Here is a 25,125-nt window from a genome sequence, read left to right as displayed (position 1 = left end):
ATTAAGAAACTCACTCAAAACCACACAACTACATGAAAATTGAACAATTTGCTCCTTAATGACTCCTGAGTAAATAATGGAATGAAGGCAGAAATCAAGATGTTCCTTGAAACTAATGAGAATAAAGACATAATGTACCACAATCTCTGGGACACAAAGCAGTGTTAAGAGGGAAATTTTTAGCACTAAATGTCCACATCAAAAAGCTAGAAAGATCTGAAATTAACATCCTAACATCACAACTAAAAGAACTAGAGAACCAAAAGCAAACAAACCCCAAAACTAGCAGAAGATAAGAAATAACCAAGATCAGAGCAGAACTGAAGGAGATAGAGACACAAAAAACCCACCCTTAAAAAATTCAACAAATCCTGGAGCTTTTTTTTTTTTTTTTTTTTTTTTGGAAAAAATTAGTAAAATAGATAGACCACTAGCTAGATTAATGAAGAAAAAAGGAGAAGAATCAAATAAACACAATAGAAAATGACAAAGGGGATATCACCACTGATCCCACAGAAATACAAACAACCAACAGAGAATACTATAAACACCCCTATGCAAATAAACTAGAAAGCCCATAAGAAATGAATAAATTCCTGGAAACATACACCCTCCCAAAACTGAACCAGGGAGAACTTAAATCCCTGAATAGACCAGTAATGAGTTCTAAAATTGAGGCATTACTAAATAGCCTACCAACCAAAAAAAGCCCAGGACCAGATGGATTTACAGCTGAATTCTACCAAAGGTACAAAGAGGAGCTGGTACATTTCTTCTAAAACTATTCCAAACAATTGAAAAGAAGGAACTCCTCCCTAATTCATTTTATGAGGCCAGCATCATCCTGATACCAAAACCTAGCAGAGATAAAATGAAAAAAGAAAACTTCAGGCCCAGTGAACATCAATGTGAAAATTCTCAATAAAATATCAGCAAACCAAATCCAGCAGCAAATCAAAAAGCTTATCTACGATGATCAAGTTGGCTTTATCTGTGGAATGCAAGGCTGGTTCAACATACACAGATCAATAAACATGATCTATCACATGAACAGAACTAAAGACAAAAACCACATGATTATCTCAATAGATGCAGAAAAGGCCTTTGATAAAATTCAACGTGACTTCACGTTAAAAACTCTCAATAAACTAGGTATAGATGGAACATACTTCAAAATAATGAGAACCATCTATGACAAACCTACAGCTAATATTATACTGAATGGGCCAACCTGGAAGTGTTCCCCTTGAAAACTGTCACAAGACAAGGATGCTGTCTTACACCACTCCTATTCAACATACTATTGGAAGTTCTGTCCAGGGCAATCAGGCAAGATAAAGAAATAAAGTGCATTCAAATAGGAAGAGAGGAAGTTAAATTGTCTTTGTTTGCAGATGACATTATCCTGTATTTAGAAAACCCCATCATCTCAGCCTGAAAGCTTCTTAAGCTGATAAGCAACTTCAACAAAATCTTAGAATACAAAATCAATGTGCAAAAATCACAAGCATTCCTATACACCAACAACAGACAAGCAGAGAACCAAATCATGAATAAGCTCCCATTCACAATTGTTACAAAAAGAATAAAATACCTAGGAATACAGATAGGAACTCTTCAAGGAGAACTACAAACCACTGCTCAATGAAATCCGAGAGGACACAAACATATGGGAAAACATTCCATGCTCATGGATAAGAAAAATCAATATTTTGAAAATGGCCATACTGCCCAAAATAATTTATAGAGTCAATGCTATTTCCATTAAAGCACCATTGACATTCTTCCCAGAATTAGAAAAAATATTTTTAAATTCATATGGAACCAAAAAAGAGTCCTTATAACTGAGAAAATCCAAAGCAAATAGAACAAAACAGGAGGTGTCACACTACCTGACTTCAAACCATACTACAAGGCTATAGTAACAAAAACAGGCAGACAGACCAATGGAACAGAATAGAGCACACAGAAATAAGATCGTACACCTGATCTTTGACAAACTTGACAAAAACAAGCAATGGGGAAAGGATTCGCTGTTTAATAAATGATGCTAAGAAAACCGGCTAGCCTATGCAGAAAATTGAAATGGGACCCTGTCTATACACCTTATACAAAAATTAACTCTGGATGGATTAAAGGCTTAAATACAAAACCCAAAACTATAAAAACCATAGAAAAAAATCTAGGCAATACCATTTAGGACATAGGCATAGGCAAAGATTTCAAGGTGAAAACATCAAAAGCAATTGCTACAAAAGCAAAAATTGACAAATGGGAATTAATTAAACTAAAGAGCTTCTGCACAGCAAAAGAAACTATCATCAGAGTGAACAGACAACCTACAGAATAGGAGAAAATTTTTGCAATCTATCCATCTGACAAAGATCTAATGCCCACAGTTGACAAAGAACTTAAACAAATTTACAAGAAAAAACATAAAACCCCATTAAAAAGTGGGTGAAGGACATGAACAGACGCTTCTCAAAGAAGAGATTCACGCGGCCAACAACCATATGAAAAAACACTCAACATCACTGATCATTAGAGAAATGCAAATCAAAACCACAATGAGATACCATCAGTTAAAATGGTGATTATTAAAAAGTCAGGAAACAACAGATGCTGGTGAGGCTGCAGAAAGATAGGAAGGCTTTTACACAGTTGGTGGGAATGTAAATTAATTCAACCATTGTGGAAGACAGTGTGGCAATTCCTTAAAGACCTAGAACCAGAAATAGCATTTGACCCAGCAATCCCATTACTGGGTACATACCCAAAGGAAAAGAAATTATTCTGTTATAAAGATACATGCCCACGTGTGTTCATTGCAGCACTATTCACAATAGCAGAGACATGAAATCAACCCAAATGCCTATCAATGATAGACTGGATAAAGAAAATGTGCTATATGTACACCAAAGAATACTATGCAGCCATAAAAAGGAATGAGATCATGTCCTTTGCAGAGACATGGATGGAGGTGAAAGCCATTATCCTCAGCACACTAACACAGGAACAGAAAACCAAACGCCATGTGTTCTCACTCATAAGTGAGAGCTGAACAATGAGAACACATGGACACAGGGAGGGCAACAACACACACTGGGGCCTGGTGGTGGGCAAGGGAGAAGTGAGAACATCAGGAAAAACAGCTAATGCATGCAGGACTTAATACTTAGGTGATGGGTTGATAGGTGCAGCAAACCATCATGGCACATGTTTACCTATGTAACCAACTTGCACATGTACCCCAGAACTTAAAATAAAAAAAAGACATAAAAAATTTTAAAAATTACACAATTCAATGGGTTTCTAATATATCCACAGTTATGTATCCAGCATCGCAATAGCATTTTGTTTTAAGAGCTTACAATATACCATTGCACAGACATTTAATTTCTTTTATTTAATTAGTCTCCCAGGCATATTTGAATTTTTCCATTTTTAATCTGGAAGAAGCAGTACTTTCATGATTGTATGTATAGATTTGTGCACGTGTGCGTATATTGCTGTCATAGGCATTTCTAAAAGTGGATTTTCTTGGTCAAGCTCCAAACACTTTAAAATGTGATGGATCTTAACAAATTTCTTCACAACGTTGTGCCCAGTTTAACTTCCCCATCAGTTTATGCTCGTGCTAGTTCACCATACTCACCAATATGAAGAAGCATGGATTTTGTATTTATCACTCTGTGAGGCAACAACTCATTGCTTTCATTTGCATTTTTATTATGTGGGGTTTAGGTATTTTTCAGTTTTAATGGACTGTTTGCATATATTCTTCTGTGAATTTTTAATTTGTGACTTTTGCTGGTTTATTTATTGGATTGCCCACCTATATTCATACTGATTTGTAAAAGCTTTTAATGTGTTAGCAATACTCACCCTCTATCATATATGTTGCAAGCACTTTTTCCACATTTGTCTTTCAAGTCTGTAAATAGTGCTATTCACCACATAAAATTTTAAACTGCTGTGTGACCAATATTTTCCTGTTTTTGGTTCTTGTATTATGCTCATAACATTTCTCAGTAAGAAGAAAACTTTTGATTTAGTAAATGGGAAATAATTATTTTTAAAGTAATGAAGTCGGGGTGAAATATTTTTTATTTACTTGATATGACTAGTTGTTTTCTTCTTTTGCCATTAATTGCAGTCTTCAAGCCAATGCTTCTTTAGAAACATGACAGATTTAATACCAACACTAGGACCATTTGAAGACAGAGCTGTGTGTTTTAATAGAGATAATATCTCAACAGGAGTTTGTGCGGCTGACAGTCTCTGATGTTCTGACCACCTACGTCACAATCCTCATTGGGGACTTTCTAAGGGCATGTTTTGTGAGGTTTTGCAATTATTGCTGGTGCTGGGACTTGGAGTACGGATATGTAAGTATGATGTTAATTTTGCTCTTGTAAGGTTTTTCCTTTGTAATTCATCATTTACACACACTATACAGGAGAAAGGCATCATAGAGTTTAGTGGATGGGATCACCTTTTTAGGTGCCAATAAATGTCGACCAATGAGTACATTTATAATGCAGAGAAGGTCAGACTTGAGTATCATGGTTTACAATATTCTAGTAAAATTAGCACAAAATAGCAAAAGCAATGGACCTCAACTTGTTAGTTGAAATGTTGAACTCAGTAAATCTTGGCCCTGTAGCCCACCCTCTCCCTATAAAATTACTAGCATTTCTAGAAGCAGGGAAAGGTGGCTAATATCAACGCATATTCTATTATGCCTTTGAATTCTACTAAACTCCTGGATACTATTGTGTGCCAGTCACTGTGCAGTAGATGGGGGGGATAAAAGGATTTGATAAATATGGTACTTGCTTCACAAAGTTCACAGTCTAATAAGAGCTTGACAGACACACACGCAAGAGACTGCAGAAGGCTCAAGGAAGGCCTAGTTTGCTGTCATGCATCTGGCCAGTGGTGGAGCTGAATTCTGGCAGGGGCGGCTTCTTTTCCTGAAACAATGGCTGGGGTTTCTCAGAACCACACTGGTGCTGACTCCATCACTGGCTTTGCCTCTATGCTCAACCGCAGGTCCCCCAACAAAGTCTGAGGGCAACAGCACAGTCATCACTCAGTGACTAGCACGTTGCCTGGTTTCCACTGTCCTCCTTTGCAGTCAAACTGGCTTCAGTCATCCCGGAAAATATGACCTGGGGGGTTGGTAATACTCATTTGCTTAAAATCTTCCAGTGACTTCTCAAGTACTTAGAATGATTTCCAAATCCCTTTCTAGGCCTTCAGTACCCTGGATGATCTGCTTCTTTTCTTTCTTTCTCAAGTCATTTGCTACCACTTTTGCTCTTGCTTTGTAAAGTTCACAAACATGGGCTGCTTTTTAGGCTCAAACGCAAGATGGTCCTTGCATTTGTAATTGCTGTTTCTCTCGCAAGGGGGGCTGTTGCCCTAGAACTAGGAATGGCTGGTTTCTTCTTGTCATTAAAGACTCAGCTATTATGTTACCTCCTTAGAGCTCTTCTCTGACCACCTATTCTAACGTAGCTAATCAGGCACTGTTAATATCAACACACTGTTCTGTTTTCTTCATAAGATGTGCATCTATTTGACATTACTCTTGTAAAATGTACTCATGGTCTATCTCCCTTTGTTAGAATGGATGCTCTATGAAAACAGAGGCCCTGACCTCTGTTATGTGAACTGTGTGAGTCACGTAGCAGGCATCATGTCTTGGCTGGCTGTTTGAATGTTGAACCTTCTCATTTTTGCACCATCAAGGCAGCACTGTCTACTGCCAGAACTCTGCCTCCTTCGAAGCATGTGCCCATGGAGTCTCAGTGTAATGTTTTTGAGTTATTGAGCCAGTAATGCTTCTCTCCTCACCAGTGAGGGAATATCCTTTATAGCTGATCTTATATCTCTTTTATCTCCTGCCCTCTAGTCTCTGGATAAGTCCTACAGTTAGGACTGTTTTCAAGATTTCAGACTAGGTCTGTCTGGCTGTCTGACTTTGAGATGGTACCTTTTATGAGGTCATCTCCATCACCCTCATTGAAAGTGCCTCCTCGGACTGGCCAAAAGCAGTTAGGTAATGCTCTTTGGTGAACGACAGTGAGGTAATGGCTATAGATACAGGATGCTCTTGTGTTGCTTTCCCATTCTTTGCTATGAGGTATTCAGCTGGCTTGGTTTCATTTCTATTTTCCTTGCCTGATTCAGCTTCTCTGAGGCAGACATAAAAATTGCCATTTCTTCCTTAGACCATTGCTTGGCTTGTGCTTACCTTTTATCCCTTGGCTGCTTTCTTCTTAAGTGGCAGAAAACCTGACTGCAAATAGGAAGTCAATATTACATGACCTGGATGCATAAAAGCTGTAATTAAATGACTGTAATTTATTATTTATTGACTGCTGACAGTGTTCCTGGGTTAGTACAAAGTACAGGAAAAAAGATAAGTTCCCGTTTTAGGTCACAGAGAAGGAATTTTCTCCCACGTTACCTTTGGAAGGCTCAAAAAAGCTCTGTCAAAATCAAAACAAGTTTTAAAACATTAATGATGGATGATGAATCTTTGATGTAGATCCCATTGTCATTGACTTACCAAATGGATAGCTTACATGGGTGAGGGCCTACTGGGTGCAAGCCATTATGAACAAACTCTGTGCTAGGTGATAAAGGAATACAGAGATATAGAAGATGTAGACTTACGTAGAGGTTGCAAATGTGGCCTGCAGGGTGGATTCAGCTAATGGTTATTTTTGTGTGGTATGCCCAGTGGTGGTGTTTGTTTTTGTTTCATTTTTTATGAGCTAATATTTTAAAATGAGAGTTTTTACATAAAAACCCATGGATTTCTTGTTTTTCTTGAAAGGCTGGCAAAATTAAGTCTGTATTCCCACTGGGGAGAAATTGGCTAGAGTTGAGAAACCACCACCATCTGCAGTTGGGATATTCATTCTCCAGTTCCTCATACTCTTCACCACTCTTTTCTCTTGCAAACTCCCAATATCAATAGAGAAATCAATTATATGGCCCTTTGGAAGAGAAAGTGTGTGCGTGTGTGTGTGTGTGAGAGAGACAGGTGTGCATCAGTAGAAATGCAGACACGGAGGAGGAGACATTTGAACTAAGTCTTAAAGGATGATCAGGATTTCAAGAGATGAAAGGATGAGTTCCTGGTGGAGGGACAAGTATAAGAAAGGGTCCCAGAGCTAGACAGTATGGACAATCCAGGTAAAAACTAAAATGAGGCTGTTTTAGAGCAGAAAAGGCTGATAAGAATGTCTCTCTGCTATTCTCCTAGACCTGCTAATCAACAATATGGTTTCAGAAAGTACCTGTCATGAAGGGAAGGACAACCTGACATGGGCAGAGGAGATACTTGAGAATTCTGTCAGAAATAAAATATAAAAACGTGATCCTTTCTGATACACACATGCACACACACGTACACACACACACAAAGCACATTTTTTTCTTCTGAATTCCAAAAATAATGCCAGTTTATTGTAGAAAATTTGGAAACTATAACGAAGCTAATATGAAAATAAAAATCATAGGTAATCTCTGCCACTAATGAGATTAATTATTTGGATTGTTGAATCAAATAGTATTAGATAACAAGCACTACATATTTATATATAGTAACATAGATTTTTATAAATATACACATATATACATTTGTATATGTATATATGTATGTGTTTAAACAGATAGATAGTAGACTGATTACCTGCTTTTATTTGTTTTACCTAACAGTGATCATTTCCCAGTACTATTAACTGTTGTTTTGTCACATACCTTTTCAATGGTTGTATAATATTCTGTATGTGGGTGTAGTGTAATTAATCTAATTAGTTTTAATTTACTTTAAGTTGAACTGTCTAATTATTCTTATGATAATAAGTGTGATGACATTTCATTATATCTGTAAATAAGTATCTTCATAGATAAATGATAGTGGATGCATAAATTATTTTCTTATGATAAATTTCTCTGAATTGAATTGCTCAGTCACAGAAGAGGGCTTTAAAAAAGTCTATTCATTTTTATTACAACAGCCTCTGTAGCAACTCTGCAGATTTCAGCATTAGATTCAGAGATCTGTAGAATGCTAAAGTTAGGTGGATTTTGACACAAGCAATTGTAATGCTTGTATTTAACATATGAAAAATTGCATCTGTGAATTGAAATGAGGTTCCTAAGTTTATGTAGCCAGAGAATAATAAGGACAATGAAGTACACTTCTGGACAAAAATGTTATGTTAAATGTACTGATTTATATACTGGCTCTATCTGAGTAAGTTGGGGTAAAAGGGATTGTGAATATTTTTCAAGACATAAATTTATGGTCATAGTGTTATCACAACAAACCTATGGAGATTAACTAAGGTGGGAATATTTCTGGCTTGGAGCAGATTGCTACCCCAATGTAAGTTAATGTAATGTAAGTTAATATCTCCCAAGGCTTCTCTGAGCACAGTTGTCAGTGTTTCAGAAGAGTTCATGGGGAGTAGAATAGTTTGTCCCTAGGAAGGATTTTAACTGCTCTAATTTAATACAAAGTGTGGCCTCTTGTAAACTCTGGGTTTTCTGTAACAGTTCAATGCAGAATATCTTTATCTTTACTTCAGTTTTCGTTGACACCATTCTTACTATTTACCAACAAAGCAAGTAAAGAATATTCAGGAAGAAATAGAATTAGATTCAGGGCATGATGAGGTAAGGGAGTGTTCAAGCAACTCAGCATGGTGTTCATAGTTGCATTTTTCAGGTGATCACTGCTCACTTGTGAGAACGGAACAGCGATGGGAGACTGCTTTAAAGTCTCATGAAGGGTGCTCAAGATTATCCATAAATAAGAGGCATATAATTGACTGACTACCTGAGTGGATTCCCAATCATATTACATTGTATTATGTTACATCTCAATGTACTGCTTATTTACTGCAATGTATCAGAAACTCTACAATGTACTTTGCATATATTATTCCATGTGATCGTACATATACAATAAGCAATGTACTGCTTATTTACAGCTATGTATCAGAAACTCTACAAAATACTTCACATATATTATTCCATGTGATCGCACCAGCAATGCTGTGAGGTGGTATTATTGTTCCTACTTTACAGTAAATGGAGGTTTAGAGGATGTTAAATAATTGCTCAAAGACACATTGCTAGTTAGTGGTAGAGATAGGCCTGAATTTCGAGTCTCATCTCCTTCAAAGCCATCAACCAAATTTCCATCATGTTGAATTTACACTGTAATGCTTGACTCTAGAAATTTTAAAAATTCTGCCAAAACTTGAATAATTAATGCACTAAGCCTATGGCTTTTAGAACTCAAAGTGTTCCTAGGCTTAGGCAGGCTACCTGTGGTAGAATGGAGTTAGCAAATGAACTGGGATACAGAATTAGAAGATCAACGGTTCTCTAGCTGGGAACGTGGAGATATTATATATCAGTTCGGGAAGGTAGCATGATAAAGAGTCAGGAAGAAATCATTGGCATCCCATAAGGGGTTGAGAACATGGGAACAGGAACAATGCAGACTGCGTTTTAAGTGTTCCTTGAATATGTGGACAGGATCTGTCTGCAGTTAACAGGATCCTACTCTCAACTAGGGTTGAAGTACAAAGCCTCAAGTGTTCAATCATCCTAGCAGACGAGGCTAGAGTTTGTCCTAGATCAGTGCTTCTGAAATTTGAGCATACGTCAGAATCCCCTGAGGACCTGTGAAAACAGCATTTCTGATTCAGTAGATCTGGGCAAGGCCCGAGAATGTGCTTTTCTAATAAGTTCCCAGGTAATGCTGCTGATTCTCGTCTGAGGACCACACTCAAGAGCCACTGCTCTGGAGCCACAGCCCAGACCAGCATGCAGCTCTAAGCAGAGTGATTCCAGCTGTGAGAAATGGGATTTATGTGGAGAAGGTCAGGCAACTCATGCCAAGACAGAATTAATTCTCTCTGAGATCCCGAATTGCATTTCATGTTATCCACAGGTTGGCAATCTGCCTCAAATAATGAAACTTGCAGAGAGAGAAGGGATATTCCCAGGCTTTTTCTTTGTCCAGTGAGCACCACATGTCTTCCCTCTAGGTGGGTGACTGACCTAACACATCACAAGCAAGGGTCCAAAAATTAAACAACATCATTTCCAATCCGTCGACTATGATAGACTTTAGCCCAAATCCACATGGGCTTTTCTGGTGCTGGCCCCCAACAATCTTACCAGGAATGAGCAGTCATTAGTGAATTTATTACACTTATCTCATTCAAATAATTTTATGATCTCAAAGTTCAAGAGAATCTGTTTTTTTCTTTTTCCCTAACCATCTTTTACCTTTGAGTTTTTTCTATTTTAGAGACAGACAAAATATATTGCAAATTGATTTATATTTATTAAAGTATTGCTTTAAAAATTAAAAATGTAATATAACCTAATGTTTAAAAAAGCCTACCTCTAAAACAATGGGCACTGACTTTTATACTACATCTGTGTAGTTTTTTGCCTTCTCATATGTTTTAGTTTTAAAATGAGAGCTTCTGTGTTTATTGCATAAGTTAAATTGCATTTCTAAGGTGTTTACAGAGAAGCAATTCTTTCACAACTGGGTCTGATTTTCAACCAGTAACATATTTTTAGACTAGAAAGGTATCTTAGAAATGAACTAGTTCAGAGGTTGGCAAACTTTCACTGTAAAGGGCTAGATAGTAAATATTTTAGCTTTTGCAAGCCATAGTGTCTCTATTATAATTGCTAAACTCTGTTGTTTTAGTACTAGTCATAGATAATATTTAAATGAATGAATATAGCTGTATTCCAACAAAAATTTATTTGTTAGAACAGGTGGCAGTCTAGATTTGGCACATGGGCCTTAGTGTGCTGACCCTTGGTCTAGTTCATTTTTATTGATTTATGTGTCAGGAAACTAAGCCTAATGAGGTAAGTGACGTGCCCAGCTCACCTAGCTAAGAAATGGTAGAGTGACGTCTAAAATTCAGGTTTGAATCCCAGTCAAATGTCTATTCTACAAATCCACTTGTTCCAGTATGGCCACCCTATGTCCTTTCTCTGCATCAGACCAATTTATAGATCAAGGAGGTTGTTCCTCCAGCTGTCTCTGCTGCAAACACGGCAGAAAGCTAGGGACCCTAGGATGTCCTTTATGCTTTTCTAGTCAACTAGTTATAAAATATTTCATCTCCAATGACCTTCTGGAGGTTTATGTGCTCGTGAGAGAGTGAAGAAAATAGACATTTAAAACATTGAGCTTTTTTCCACGTTCAGTAGTTTGGTGGGCTACCTCATGACATCGTTCTAAGGAGGCAAAGGTTTAAGGTTTGATTTTTAAACTGACATAGAGAAAGGCTGTTCCAAGGCCACAGGTGGGCACAGACCACCCAAATGAGCGTTTTTCAGATGTGTTCTGTGATCACACAGGGCTCCAGGGGAAAAGTACTGAAGATCATCCAGAGCAGGGCACTCCCCCAGAAGGAAAAAGACTCAGAGTTAATGTTCTCCAGATAAGAAACAATTCATTTTTCTCCATGAAGGTCACATTTTTTTTTCGTTGCTGATTTCAGAACAAAAATTGTCAACCAAACCTTTTTGTCTCTTGTGAACATTGCCCTTCTAGAAAATCTGTAAACTAGCAAAACACTTTGTAGCTGTCCTTCAACAGTATCTAGAATGATACTGCAGTTATCCAGGTCATCTTTGTTCTGTTTAATACACAGGACTCTTTGTTATTTCATTATGTATCATCCTATGATTTTACCTTGAGGGTTAACCATTCCTGTTATGCCATACTTGCTGTTTTTTCCCTGAATCTGTTACAAGGCAGATTGTCACTATGTTCAGTCAAATAGGAGAGTAATACTGCCTTTTAGGAAAGTGATGAAGTTGAGGCCTGGATTCATGAGACTCTTGAGGCCAAGCATTTGAAAGTTGGGGATGGTTTTGTTGGAGTTCCAAATCAGGAACCAATTCTATCTTCTTACAAATATATTTTTGAGATCTTGGGTTTGGGAGGAACAGAGGCTCTCTTGAGTCATCTTTGTGTGTGTGTGTGTGTGTGTGTGTGTGTGTGTTGTGGAGGGAGTTGTTATAGGGATATGTGTGGTCTGAAGCACACCTGGAGATAACAGAATCTGGGCAGGGCTAGGAACCTGCGAGTGTCTTGGTCTCTTTTTCATGGTCTTCTTGGCCCTCTCATTTCATATTTGCTGCTCTCTTATTCCCTTATGACCGATTGGTCAGTCTCCTCTGATTCTCTATCCCAAATTAAATAAAAGCCAGTTTTATTGCCTTTGCTAGTTAGCATTAACTCCATTGTTAGAACCTCTTGTTAGGATGCCTAATGCATCACCAGGAAACCTTTGGATGGGCCACCCTATCACAGTTTCCCACCTCCATCCTATTGTTTTTTTGTGGCTCCTCTGCACAAAAAACAGCCTAGTGTTGCTGCCCTGAGCATGAAGGTTATTATCCAAGACATGGAGACTGGACATTCAACTGAATAACTTCTTAAGCTTTTGTTATATATATTTTTTGCTATATTTATTTTATGTTACAGTTAATTCACAATTTTGTTGAAAAAAGTTTTAATATGCAAAACTTAAAAAAGAAAAGGAAAGCTATAGTCCATCACCCACATATAAGGTATTATCTTGCTGATTCTTTTCCACTCTTGGTGTGTCGTTTCATATAGTTGATTAATGTGTGACTTTATATTTTTTGTTTAACGTTAGAGCACAGTTTTTGCTCATGTATGTAAATATTCTTTCAAAATGATTGTAATTTGTTGCAATATATCATCGTATAAATATACTGTATATACGTGACTAATGTTCAACACTTACATGTTTCATCATTGCCTGTTAAAGTTTATCATCACATCAGATAATTTTATTAAGACAGATTCTAGAAGTTTTCTTACAGAGTCAAAAAGAATAAGATTTTTAAAGCTTTTAATATGCATTGTCAAATTGTTTTTCTGAAAGTTTGCTACAGTTTTTACTTTAACCAGCAGTGTGTAAGACAGCCTATCTTGCTATACTTTCAAAGCATTGAATGACAGCCTTTAAAAATGAGTCTCACTATGTTTAAAAAAAATAAAAAGGTGCTTTCTTTGTTTTATTTATCTCTGGTTACTTATCCTAGTGATTATTCTGCTATTGTTGCTGAAGGGAAGTAGTTGAAACCCTAGCCATGCCTATGCAGAACCACTTGCCTTTCAGTTTTGACCATGTGAGATGCTAACCCAATGAACATTTTGTCTCCTCTAGCCTTCATACACCGAATTCGACATCAGTGGCAACGTCCTCGCTCTGATCTTCAACCAAGGCATGATCTGGTAGGCCAGCTGTTGGACAGCTTATCACTTACAGAAAAGCCTCCCAGGTTATTTTTGCATAAAGCATTGAATCCTGGTGTTAGAGGAGAACACAATCGGTGTCTAACTCCATATTTACTTTCGCGAAGTGGATGCCTGTACATAGTTTCCTTTTTTTTTCGTATCTTAAATGTCAGTCATCAAAGGTGTCTTTCTGTTTTGCAAGGCACTCCTTCATCAAGTAATGGGAGTCTGTGTTCTGGTTGGCAGATTTATTTGAAGACTATATTTTTATATTTTGTGACACCAGGATCTAATATTAAAACATTAATAATTATATTATGACATGTTAAATACAAAATAAATTAACATAAGGCCTTTCTGAGAGACCGAGTTTATTTTCTTATCACTACTAAATATATTTAAAATGTAACTTATAGCTACTTTTAAAAATAATACCTTATCAAATCCAATAGTTTATAGAGATGAAACACGTGTATTAGGAAGGTCAAGTTAAAATATGATCTTCGTTTTGTAACTTCTTTAATCGGGCCATTGGCACATCAGAATTACTATTTTTTTTTTGATGTGTGAAGGGTTGTCATATCTTTTATCAAATAAAAGCATTCTCACTATAAACTTGACAGGTTAAGATGAGTCGATACAGTAGAAATCATTTTTGAGTTTAAGAGCTGAATCACGGACCACGTGTCTTGAAAATCTGTCACTTCAGATTTCCAGCCTATAAGCAGTTACAATAAGGCTACTTTATCCTGGGTATATGTGCCTAAGACAATATTATGCTACCAACCATACCATTGTCCTATTCACAAGTACAAGTATAGACTCAGTTTTTGAACAAGTTTCATATATTGTACAAATAGAGCTGTCCTGAATTATTAAACCTTTGGGTGCTGACAGACACTGGACCCGTCTGCAAATGCTAAAACTGTCTTGCTTCTGTCACACAAAGACCACCCTCAAGGGCTCCATCATCTTGCCATGGGGACTGTTAAATTCCTGTGCCTGACTAGGTAAATCAGTATGGAAAAGATGTTATACAAATATCGTTTCCTCCTTTGCCAGGTAGGTTTAAAAATCTAATTTTTATCCCCTTTCCAAAGTTTCCAAGTATGACTCACATGTCCAGACTCACTAAGGAAGGAAACGTATCTTTCATTTTCCAAGCAGGGAGGAAAGTTGAGGTGGCCCGAGGAATGTCTACTGACACGGAAGTAAAGGGAGCAGCTTCTGTGGGTTCTGAGTTTTCATTTCCTGGAGTTCAATTGGCTGTCATGGCAGAAAATGGCTATATGGCTATGGGAGTAAGGAGAAGCCACTGTTCTATCAGTGGCGTTTACATAAAGTGTCATAAATCCCTCAGCCTTGTGGTTACCATTCACACAGACATATGCTGCACGTCGATTGTGTTCTTTCAGAGTTAAGACAACAGATTGGCCTAGAAATTTGTTTTTATTGTCAGAAAACCTGTTACAATGGCTGTCTTGATTGGTTTCACTTGTGATTTTGCAACTATTTTAGTCCACTACTGTTCGTATTGAAATTCTTAAATATCTAACATGTTTTTCCAGTTCTCTCATGGGCAGATCCGTTATCAAAATCTCTGCACTGTCATTTTCTGTCTATTAATTCTTCAGACAGTGGTCAAGCTTGCTTCTGGCTAGTTTGAAGAGAATATTAGAACGGGATTGCATTTTTTGAGTATACAGAGATATTCACACACTTTCCAAAGTTCCAGAAGCAAACTGACCATTATTCTATTATTCACCTTCACGTCAATGCTTGGCACAAATACTCTTTTCCTAACCCTAGGAGGGTGATGAGGGAGGGGTATGCCATGTAGAGGGAGGTGTGGGGCAGGTGTAATGTAAAATTAGTAGGCTTACTCTGCACAAAGGTCCTCACACACAATTGTTCCATTATTTTGTGAAGCATGAGGATATAATGCCGGAGCTTAACCATTTTCTACAGAAACAATTAAAAAGGTACAGGGATTTTGTATTCAATTCCATTGGACTGTGACTGGAGACATTGAATTACTGCTTTAGGAATTGCTGAGTAGTGGAGGTTACTTACGCAGATGTTATTAACATCAACATTTATAGATAAAATCCATTTTGCTATGATTTGGTTGAATGCTCAGTAACCTTTATTTACACACTTACTGTATGAAATACACGTGATGGTTTCTGTGCTAATATTTTTAAATGATGAAAGCACATAATATCTTGATCATAGCAGGATATTGAGAAATGGCACAGAACATACAGTGAGAGAGAAAATGAGTTTTGGACATTGCTCCAACACTGCTTCATTGGGTACCCTCTGGCCAGGTTTATCACCTTTTTCTTCTCACCTTCTCAGTTGATCGGATGTGAATAATTTACCTGACATGTACATGTCACTGAAGTAATAAAGAGAGTTAAATAAAAGAAGCTTTCATTTTCTTTGATCTTCCTGGAAGAAAAGCATTTTATAATGCTAAAGTATTACAATGATTTTTACTGACAGATGACGGGATCAAGCCTGGGTAAGGGACTTAGTGGGCCGAGCTGATTAGTGATTCATGAGCAAAGATAGGATGAGCATTAAGATTCAGATATTATTATGCCAGGACTTATTTTTCTAGGTTATGGCTCTTGAGTTATTTGTTCAAAATGTCTTTGTGATATTTATTTTGAAATTTTGAAATTTATTTATAGATGCATGCGCAAATAATAAGCATATACCTACAAACAATGTGCATGTATATAGGTACAAATATATGTGGTTTTAGGCAAGTCTCGATTTTGAATTATGTGCAAAATTATGTTTTAGAATTGATTAGGTTATGCAGCAATGAAACAACCTCAAAATCTTAGCAGCTCATAAAAAGAACATGTTCAATGTGGGGTGAAAGAAGAGTTTTGCTCTTAGAACTTACCTTCACTTTAGAGACCCGGACTGATGGAATAGGATCCATCTGAAACATTGCTATCACACTAGCAGAGAATGAAGAGAAGGAAAAACCACACAGGGCTTTTAAGGCTTCTACCCAGCAGTAAGGACCTAATTTCTTTTCATACTTTATTGGCCAAAACAAGTGATGTTGCCACCTGATTTTTAGAAAGACTCAAAGTGTATTACATCAATAAGTATTGGTATTGGGGGATATAATCCAGTGCTTTGCAATTCTAACCCATTAGCTGGGACTATCACTTGCTTACTTGCTCACTTTTTTGGCATTCCCTCTCTCTTGCTGTCCTGTAACAAAAGTATACTGTATTGTTTTAAAATCTATCCTCCCATTAGAAAAAAATAGTTTACCTTCCTACAAAGTCTTTGTTCAATTCATTATAGTAAAATATCATTCAGATCTATTGCCTGAAATCTTGTCAACAAGACAACCCAAATTGTGACAGTATTCCACTTTTCAAAGAAATGAGTTAACTGGGTTGGCAAAAGTTCAATTATAGCAGAAACTAATTTCTTCATTTAAATTAAAAATGTCTCTATAATGAACCAAATTTACATTGGATTGGCTAAACAGCTATTCAGGGAGAACAAAATGCTAAACCTAGTTGGAAATATTGCGGGCTTCATTATAGATAGAACAGTTTAAAAGACAGGGCTCCCCTTACATTTTTAAAATAAGTGCACATGTATCTTCTTTTGATTTTGAAATAACAATGCTATTTGTATTGATTTATGGTGCTAATGAATTTTCTCATCCAAGAAGAGTAAAACTTATTTTGTTGAAGCAATCAACTAAGCCATCAAGTAAAAGTGACCACACCAAAGTGGTTCCTACCTAAAAGTAGTATTTTAAAATACTTATAAAAATTCAGATGCACAAAGCAGAGAATTCCCAAGACAAGCTACAGAAAGAAAGTAAACAGATAAACTAAATTTAAATAAATGTGTGGAATTTTCATCTCAAAAACCTATAATTTAGTTATGCATTTTCAATAAAACCCTATTTTAGGAGGCATAAATACATCATTGCAATTGACTTTAAAATACCATATCACCTACAAAGAGAAAATGATCAACATCAGAAAGAGAAAATTTATTTTAATTTTTTTTCTTTCATTAAGCAAAAATTTTTCTCAGTTGTACAGTCATGGCCTACTGCAACCTTGACCTCCTGTCATTAAGCAAAAACTAATTATTCATTACAAAAGTGATTAATTCAAATGTACAGTTTATTTGAGTAGAAGAAGTGACTTTAAGGGTTATTTTTAACAAGTTATATTTATAGATATATTAGTCAATGGTATAAGTGTTGGGGAAAGTTTATTTTAGAATTAGAAGAAAGAAGTAAAACAATTGTAAATATTGTTTACCCTGTTGTAGTTTAAATTCACTAATGACAGTAGGTTTAGTTAGTTAACAACATCCTTTCTATGAAATAATTATGATATGCAATTCCTACAATAATGGGGAAAGTGGCAAAATGTGTTTAGAAGTTGGAAATAGATAAGTGCAGTTTATTTATGAAAAGGGTTTGTGTGGTTGAAAGTGGCAGTGTATTTTCTGCCTTTGGAAAGGAAGCCTGATGTCAAATAAACAGGAGCAGTGTGACTTTGCTATGGAGTAAAGACTCAAAACTGAGCAGAGTTCTGTTTTCTTTCTAGGATGGGCTCCTTCTTTGCTCCCAGCCTCCCAGGCATCAATATCCTTCGACTCCACACATCCATGTACTTCCAGTGCTGGGCCGTTATGTGCTGCAATGTTCCTGAGGCCAGGGTCTTCAAAGCTTCCAGATCGAATAACTTCTACCTGGGCATGCTACTGCTCATCCTCTTCCTGTCCACCATGCCTGTCTTGTACATGATCGTGTCCCTCCCGCCATCTTTTGATTGTGGTCCCTTCAGGTCTCTTTTTGAAATTTGACTCAGGCATGATGTTCTTTCAGGGATGGAGGTGGAAATGGCCATTCATTGTATAAGCTATTTTTTTTCCCCACACAATGGAATTTTTGGTTGGTAGAAATGAGATCCTGGCTGGGCGCAGTGGCTCACGTCTATAATCCCAGCACTTTGGGAGGCTGAGGCAGGTGGATCACCTGAGGTCAGGAGTTCGAGACAAGTCTGGCCAACACAGTGAAACCCCATCTCTAACAAAAATATATAAATTAGCCAGGCGAGATGGCGGGTGCCTGTAATCCCACCTACTTGAGAGGCTGAGGCAGGAGAATCGCTTGAGCCCAGGAGGCGGAGGTTGCAGTGAGCTGAGATGGTGCCACTGCACTCCAGCCTGGGGGACAAGAGCAAAATTCTGTCAAAAAAAAAAAAAAAGAAAGAAAGAAAGGAAAGGAAAGGAAGGAAGGAAGGAAGGAGGAAAGAAAGAAAGAAAGAAAGAAAGAAAGAAAGAAAGAAAGAAAGAAAGAAAGAAAGAAAGAAAGAAAGAAAGAAAGAAAGAAAGAGAAAGAGAAAGAAAGAAAGAAAGAAAGAAAGAAAGAAAGAAAGAAAGAAAGAAAGAAAGAAAGAAAGAAAGAAAGAGGAAGGAAGGAAAGAAAGAAAAGGAAAAAAAAAGAAATGAGATCCTTTGGGTATTCAGATTCAATAGGTGACGTGGAGATTCTTTGGCAAGTTCTATCTACTTCCTCATTTGGGAATCATAAAAGAGTAAATACTTTATACTTTTCCAGGCTCTGCCTGGGTGAATCTGAGCTGTTTCCACCTTAGGGAATAGCTAAGAGCAAGGTCTGATGACACTGGTCTGGATGTGAGTTTGCCTGACTCTGGGCCGTCACATCCAGACATGGTCAGCTCTCACTACTTCTCTTGTGCATCACTACCTTACAGAGAGAGAGAGAGAGAGAGAGAGAGAGAGAGAGAGAGAGAGAGAATACCCCACATTTTACCTAGGAAAGAGAATTATTACTAAATACTAATGAGCATAAAGAGTGCCACCCAATTTATTATCCAAAATGCCACATTCTAGTGCAAAAAATTAAGGCTGTTTCACATATATATTCTCTCCCAATTATCATTCAAGTCAGGAATCAAGAGTCATAATGGGTCCATGATCCAATTTAGAGATATACATTTCTACAGTTCTCTATGACAGAGCTCTCTTCTCTCTATGACACATATCAGAAAACTAAGTCCCTGGCATCTGGAGGATGAGGTTTCTTTCCCTAAAGGGCCTTAGAAATTAATCTACCACCAGTTCTCCCAAGAATCTCTGCATGTTGAGTCACTGGCCAGCATGCACTTGAACTATTTCTCCTTTTCAGTGAAGGAAATGATACTGTAAAAAGCCATGTGAATGATATGCATGATGCTGTAATGCCCACATATAATTCCCCCTTTAGGTTGTCAGACCCAAGTTATTTAATTAAAGTCAAAAGTTTCATTGCCGATAGACTAAGTATATAAGAGACATTTTCACTCTAACAGTAGTCTGAGTTATTGCTTTGCCAGAAAACAAGAAAATGTTAAGCCAGCTGATTGAGTTAAACTAGCTGGAGCTCTATCTACTCAGAAAACAGATGTTGAGAAGCTCTGTTAATTCCACTGTGTGTGTGTGTGTGTGTGTGTGTGTGTGTGTGTGTATGTGTTTCCAAGTGGACTGAAATAAATAATGCAGACAGTGACATCTGGAGACTAAATATGAAATTACAGTCTTGATGGAGACATTCATCTCAACAAATCCCTAACCAAACTCAGAGTACAAAATTCAAGAAATATGCCATTCAAAGGCTTTAGTTAATTTCAAATTATTCACACAACTGGGAAGAGGTATCTCTGTGCTATTTAGATTTTTTTTTCATGTCAGTTTCCTCACTTTGGAGCCAAAGGATGTTTACATTGTTTATTTGTCTGGACTTAAAAGTTTGAAAGGATTGTCCTGCTGTAGAAATGAGGTGAGAATGCTTGTATTAGTGGGTGCCTCATAGCATGTCATCTTTATGAACCCTGAGTTTTAGGTGATTTGCTTAACCTTCCTGGCGAAAGTTGTCTGACTCTATCTGGATCCTGGGCAAACAGCAATTTAGGAAATATAAATTTAAACCAAGTTACTGGAGGTAACACAGTGATGGCTAGTTGCTTTCCAGTGTAGGGAAGTTTTCAGGTAAGATGGCTATAGTGCATTTATCTATTCAGTAAAGCATTGTGATGAGATATTCTAGTTTGTCTGGTTTTATAAGACCTGGCTAGAGAGGGTAAATTTTCCAAGAAATTATTCCAATAGGCTAGTAAGTGGATTTATCTTAAATAGTTGACAATTTAAAAACCATTTATATGATGTCCACATGAAGGCAATTCTAACTGTTGCGTAGCATTTCCTGACATTTGATGTTTCCTCCCCTCTATGTCAATAATTCTGAACAATTCATAGTTCTCTAGGTTTTTATACACATCCCTGCTTACATTATGACAATTTTATTTTTTCATGTGTTTTCATCTTACTGCAAAGATATTATGTGTTTATGGTAGAAAACCTAAACATTGTAGAAATATTTTTACACGAAAAGAAGCACGGTCCATAATCTTGAAAATCTGAAATAACAACGCTTTAGCATTTCATATTCTGGTTTGCCTTTTATACATAATTTTTCATAACTGAGCTTGTACTGACACAAGATGTTTCTCAGCCCCTTTGCTGGACTCACAGAGGGTGCCCTGTCTACTCGGCTTGCTGTGCTTAACCCCTTGTGGGAGGAAGCATGTGGGCAAGAGAGTGTGGGATCTGGCCAGACACACTGGGCACTGACACAGGAGCAAGCTCCATGTGGGGCCTGTGGCCAGACCAGGTGTGTCGCCTTGAGGAGAATGCAACGGTGCCCAAGTGAGGGTGCCTATGACCCCGAAGCCCCAGAGGCAGTGTTACAATGCTTCCTGAGTCCCACCATCCTCAGCCTGATGGATGGCAGTGTGTTAGCAGCTCAGTTGGCTCCTTGCCTCGTCACGTGGGGCAGCTGCCCTCCACCATAGAAGGCAAAGGGCCAGTGTGACAACCTTTCCTGGGTACCCACATTCGGTGGGCCCCAAGCTCTTGTCCAGCATCCAAGAAGAATGAGGTCACATGGATTATTGAACGATGGTGAAGGCGGAGAATTTTATTGAATAATGAAATTGGCTTTCAGCAGAGAGGGGAGTTGTAGAGGGGCCAGGAAGGGCAGGTCCTCTTCCCCAAAATCAGGTTGTCTCTTCCCTAAAGTCAGGCTGTCTCTACCCTCTACCAACCAACTGAGTCTGTGGTCTTTATAGGCACAAGATGGACAGTGTGTGCTGATTGGTTTGTGAGTATGCAAAAAAGGTTAAAGTGAAGATATCACTCAAAGGTAGACATGACAGTGTAGAAAACCAATTAGGAAAGGGTAGGTATATGTAACATAGGTGAAGGGTGGGGATGAATCAGAGGAAAGTGCACCAAACAGGAAGACAAGTTCTCCATCCGGTCTGAGGATTTAACTTGGAGTTTGGCTTTCAGGCTTTAAACTGTCTTTGGCTTGGAGGTGGCATTTCACCAGGTACCTGCCCCTATCTGTCTAGGCATTTGACTGCCTTGTGTTGCTATCAGTATACTAGGTGCAGGTTTTTAGTATTAAAAGTTAAAATTATATTGTGACACTGCTATTATATTGCTCATTTGCAATCATGCTTTATGCATCTATTTTTCTTAGTAGTTTAGCTGACTTCTAGAGATTGGGGATAGAGCATTTCCATCTCTGTGGGTCTAGATACAGTAAAGTGCTGGTCAATAATTTGAATGAATGAATGAATAATGACTGCTTATTGTGCACTAAGCACTAGAGGAGATGCAGGGGTAAGTCCATGCACTAAGCATTGATTCTGGTCCTGTGGCACTTACCACCCAGCTGGGAAAAAAGACCTCTTCATAAGCTGTTCTAATCTAGAGTGGTGCTATGCCTACAGCAGGACTATGGATAGACACAGACAACTGGAAAAATAATTCTGAGAATATTGTGTAATAGCACACTTTGGCTAACCTGGCAGGAGAAGGCATTGCCAGGGATTTGTAGATGCTTCCATAATTTGTATGTAATTAAGATATCTGGACTCGTTTCTTTGGTAAAAAGCCTGACCTGAAAAAGGTACACAAGAATCCCCAGGGACCTAGTAACTTTGTTTTGGGTCACACTGAATGCTGAGAAGGCCTTTGTGGGTAGGGATAATTTCATAAAATTGGAATCCCCCACTCTAATCTCATTCATCAGCTATGACCTGAGATGCTGGAGAAGGGAGGATAGATGGTCTTATCTTTTTTGGTACTTTTAATTTATCTGCTTATCCTGTATTCCATCTGACTGGGGCTGTTGAGGGGTATGAACAATTAGAATGGAATGGTGAAAAATAAAACTTTTTGGAATAGGGAGTTATAATCTTATATTGCTTGTAAGCTTCATTCCCCCTAATGTATCGTAAGTGTTGAAAATTAGTGTGTAGATCTTTAATTTGTGAAGCAAACCTTGTACCTCTGTAGTGCAATGACTACTGACAAAATACTTGGAGTCACTCTGTCTGCTGGAAGATAGTATTGGTTAGGCCAGGAGAAAAAACCCATAATCTGGGACTTGTGTGTCGTTGTTATTTAGTAGTTGAATATGCTTAAAGATTAAAATACAAAAGCAAAACTAAACATTGTATTAAATGTTGCACCAACATTTATTCTGATGATGCGTACAATTTGGTGAAACCCAACCCAAATCTCTTCTGAAAATTACATCTTTTCGTAGTAAAATCAGTATGCATATACAGAGAAAATAATGGTTTAATGAATATCATGAATATTATGGTACAATTCTAGCTATTCCTTAGTAAGTCAAGACATCCTGTTCTCGTTTTTCTAGTTTATAGGAGCTGATACTGGCCTTCATGGATCTGAGCAGTAGAGCTAAGCTGGTATTCATTAGGGCCTATCCAGAAGAAACTGAGAGGGAAATAACCCATGATTCGGTGTGGTTATCTTACCTATGAACATATCTGATGAAGGAAGTCTGGTGGAAAATAAGATGGAAGCTATTGCATGGAAAGAGATATTGGACTATGTGTGGATTTTATTCCACCGGGCTATTCCTTGTTCTCATTTCCAAGGCTAATTAAAAATCGAGTGCACTGTTTACTTAGCTCAAAGGGAGTGTTCTCCTACAAGAGCAGCTGACTGAGAGGCAGACTTATAAGCGATTTACAAAATATATTTCAATCAAAATCTTAGAAATACAGTTTTTAAAAAATCTTCTCCCAAAAAGATGAAATGTGGGTAGGGATAATTTCATAAAATTTGAATCCCCCGCTCTAACCGCATTCATCAGCTATGACTTGAGATGCTGGAGAAGGGAGGATAGATGGTCTTATCTTTTTTTTTTTCCCCTAACTGCTTTGACTATATGTTTATATTGGGATCATATTTATCGTATCTTACCCATATATTGACTACATGAGGTCAAAGTGTCAGCAGTTGTAGCTAAACATCAGATTCCTAATCTGAAAGAGGACCTAAGCAGTAATTGAGAAAGATTTCCAGTTTTCTTGCTTTAACCATGGTTTTTCCATACCTTCTTGATAAACTTCTCTCCCCCTTTTTAATTCCCCCAGTGGCAAAAATAGAATGTTTGAAGTCATTGGAGAGACGCTGGAGCATGATTTCCCAAGCTGGATGGCGAAGATCTTGAGACAGCTTTCGAACCCTGGGCTGGTTATTGCTGTCATTTTGGTGATGGCGTATGTGCTTTCCCTCCTCATAGAAAGAGCCTTTGTGATGTTCTTCCTGGCTGCTTTTACATTTCAGCTTTTTCAGCTCTCTCACTCTCCCTAAGGGTTGTGCTGTAACCTATCCAAATGCAACACTGATTACATGGTGGTGAGAGGCTAAAATTCATGAGCCATATTCTGATCCTATTGGATGTAATTCACAACCATCTGCATCTGTCTTTGCTTCCCCAGGATTATAAGATTTGTTCCCAAGTAACCACAATAATTATCCGTAAACAGCTAAAGCAAGGAAAACATCAATGCTAAATGCTAAATCTAATCGGTATGTTGAGCTTCCCCCCAACAGCCCGGCCTCCACCTCTTGTTCCATAAAGCAGATGGCTGTGAATATACAGAAATAATGAGCCTCTAAGTTAATATTCCCCTTGGGGGCCCTATAAACTATATTTTAGGGTCAAGGGCTTAAAGGATCTTAAAAATTTCCCTCTCCTTGTTGTTAGAGGGCCGTCAATAATAGTATGTTCACGATAATAGAATCAGAGGACCAGAGCATCTTGGGAAGTTTTTGTAGTCTATGCCTTAAAAGTCAGAAGTGATTTCCAAAGGGGAACTTGTCAGATGACTTTTGTTTTCATATAACTTTCATTGGCTTCTGACTCTTGGCCACCACAGATAAACTTACATTCTAAGTAAAAGTATAGACTTGCTGTGGAAGAGCCAAAAGCAGCGTCCATCTCTTCCTTTCAGTCCCTGAGTGCCTCCTACATAGAATGCCTGGAGCTGCCACCACTCAGTCAGGGGGTAAATATTAAACAACCCCAGGAACACATTAAGAACAAAGTTGATGCAAAGGATTTGGTTCATTTAAATAAAGGTAAAATGAGGAAATCTCAGGGAGAAAACTCCCAGTGGTTTGTAGTAAATGAACAGGGATTCTGACCCAGTTATTGTCATGATCACAAGCCACATAAAGTAGTGAGGGCAGGTTTATATTCTTCAATTTTATAACCTAAGAACTTGATTTACAGAAGGAAAGCAATTTTCTCTAGGCAAGAGAGAGAGAGAGTAAAATGGTCACAGAAGGACCTAAAGCAGATCCTTTGACAGTAAATC

The 25,125-nt window shown here is 37.7% G+C and overlaps 1 protein-coding gene across 1 annotated transcript in view; it reads left to right on the top strand.

Annotated features, from left to right (window-relative positions):
- TMC1 (transmembrane channel like 1) overlaps window positions 1-25,125 on the top strand; it is a 184,152-nt gene that overhangs the window by 149,498 nt on the left and 9,529 nt on the right. Inside the window, exons 16-19 of the mRNA XM_073022220.1 lie at window positions 4,260-4,388; window positions 13,278-13,345; window positions 17,962-18,201; window positions 23,896-24,021. Of these exons, the coding sequence (XP_072878321.1) occupies window positions 4,260-4,388; window positions 13,278-13,345; window positions 17,962-18,201; window positions 23,896-24,021 (563 nt within the window). The remainder of the gene's footprint in view (window positions 1-4,259; window positions 4,389-13,277; window positions 13,346-17,961; window positions 18,202-23,895; window positions 24,022-25,125) is intronic.

This window comes from Chlorocebus sabaeus, chromosome 12 (assembly GCF_047675955.1).
Source record: "Chlorocebus sabaeus isolate Y175 chromosome 12, mChlSab1.0.hap1, whole genome shotgun sequence".
In the NCBI taxonomy this organism is placed as follows: Eukaryota; Metazoa; Chordata; class Mammalia; order Primates; family Cercopithecidae; genus Chlorocebus; species Chlorocebus sabaeus.
Note: the sequence above shows the minus strand (reverse complement) of the source record. Positions and strands in the feature narration are given on the sequence as shown.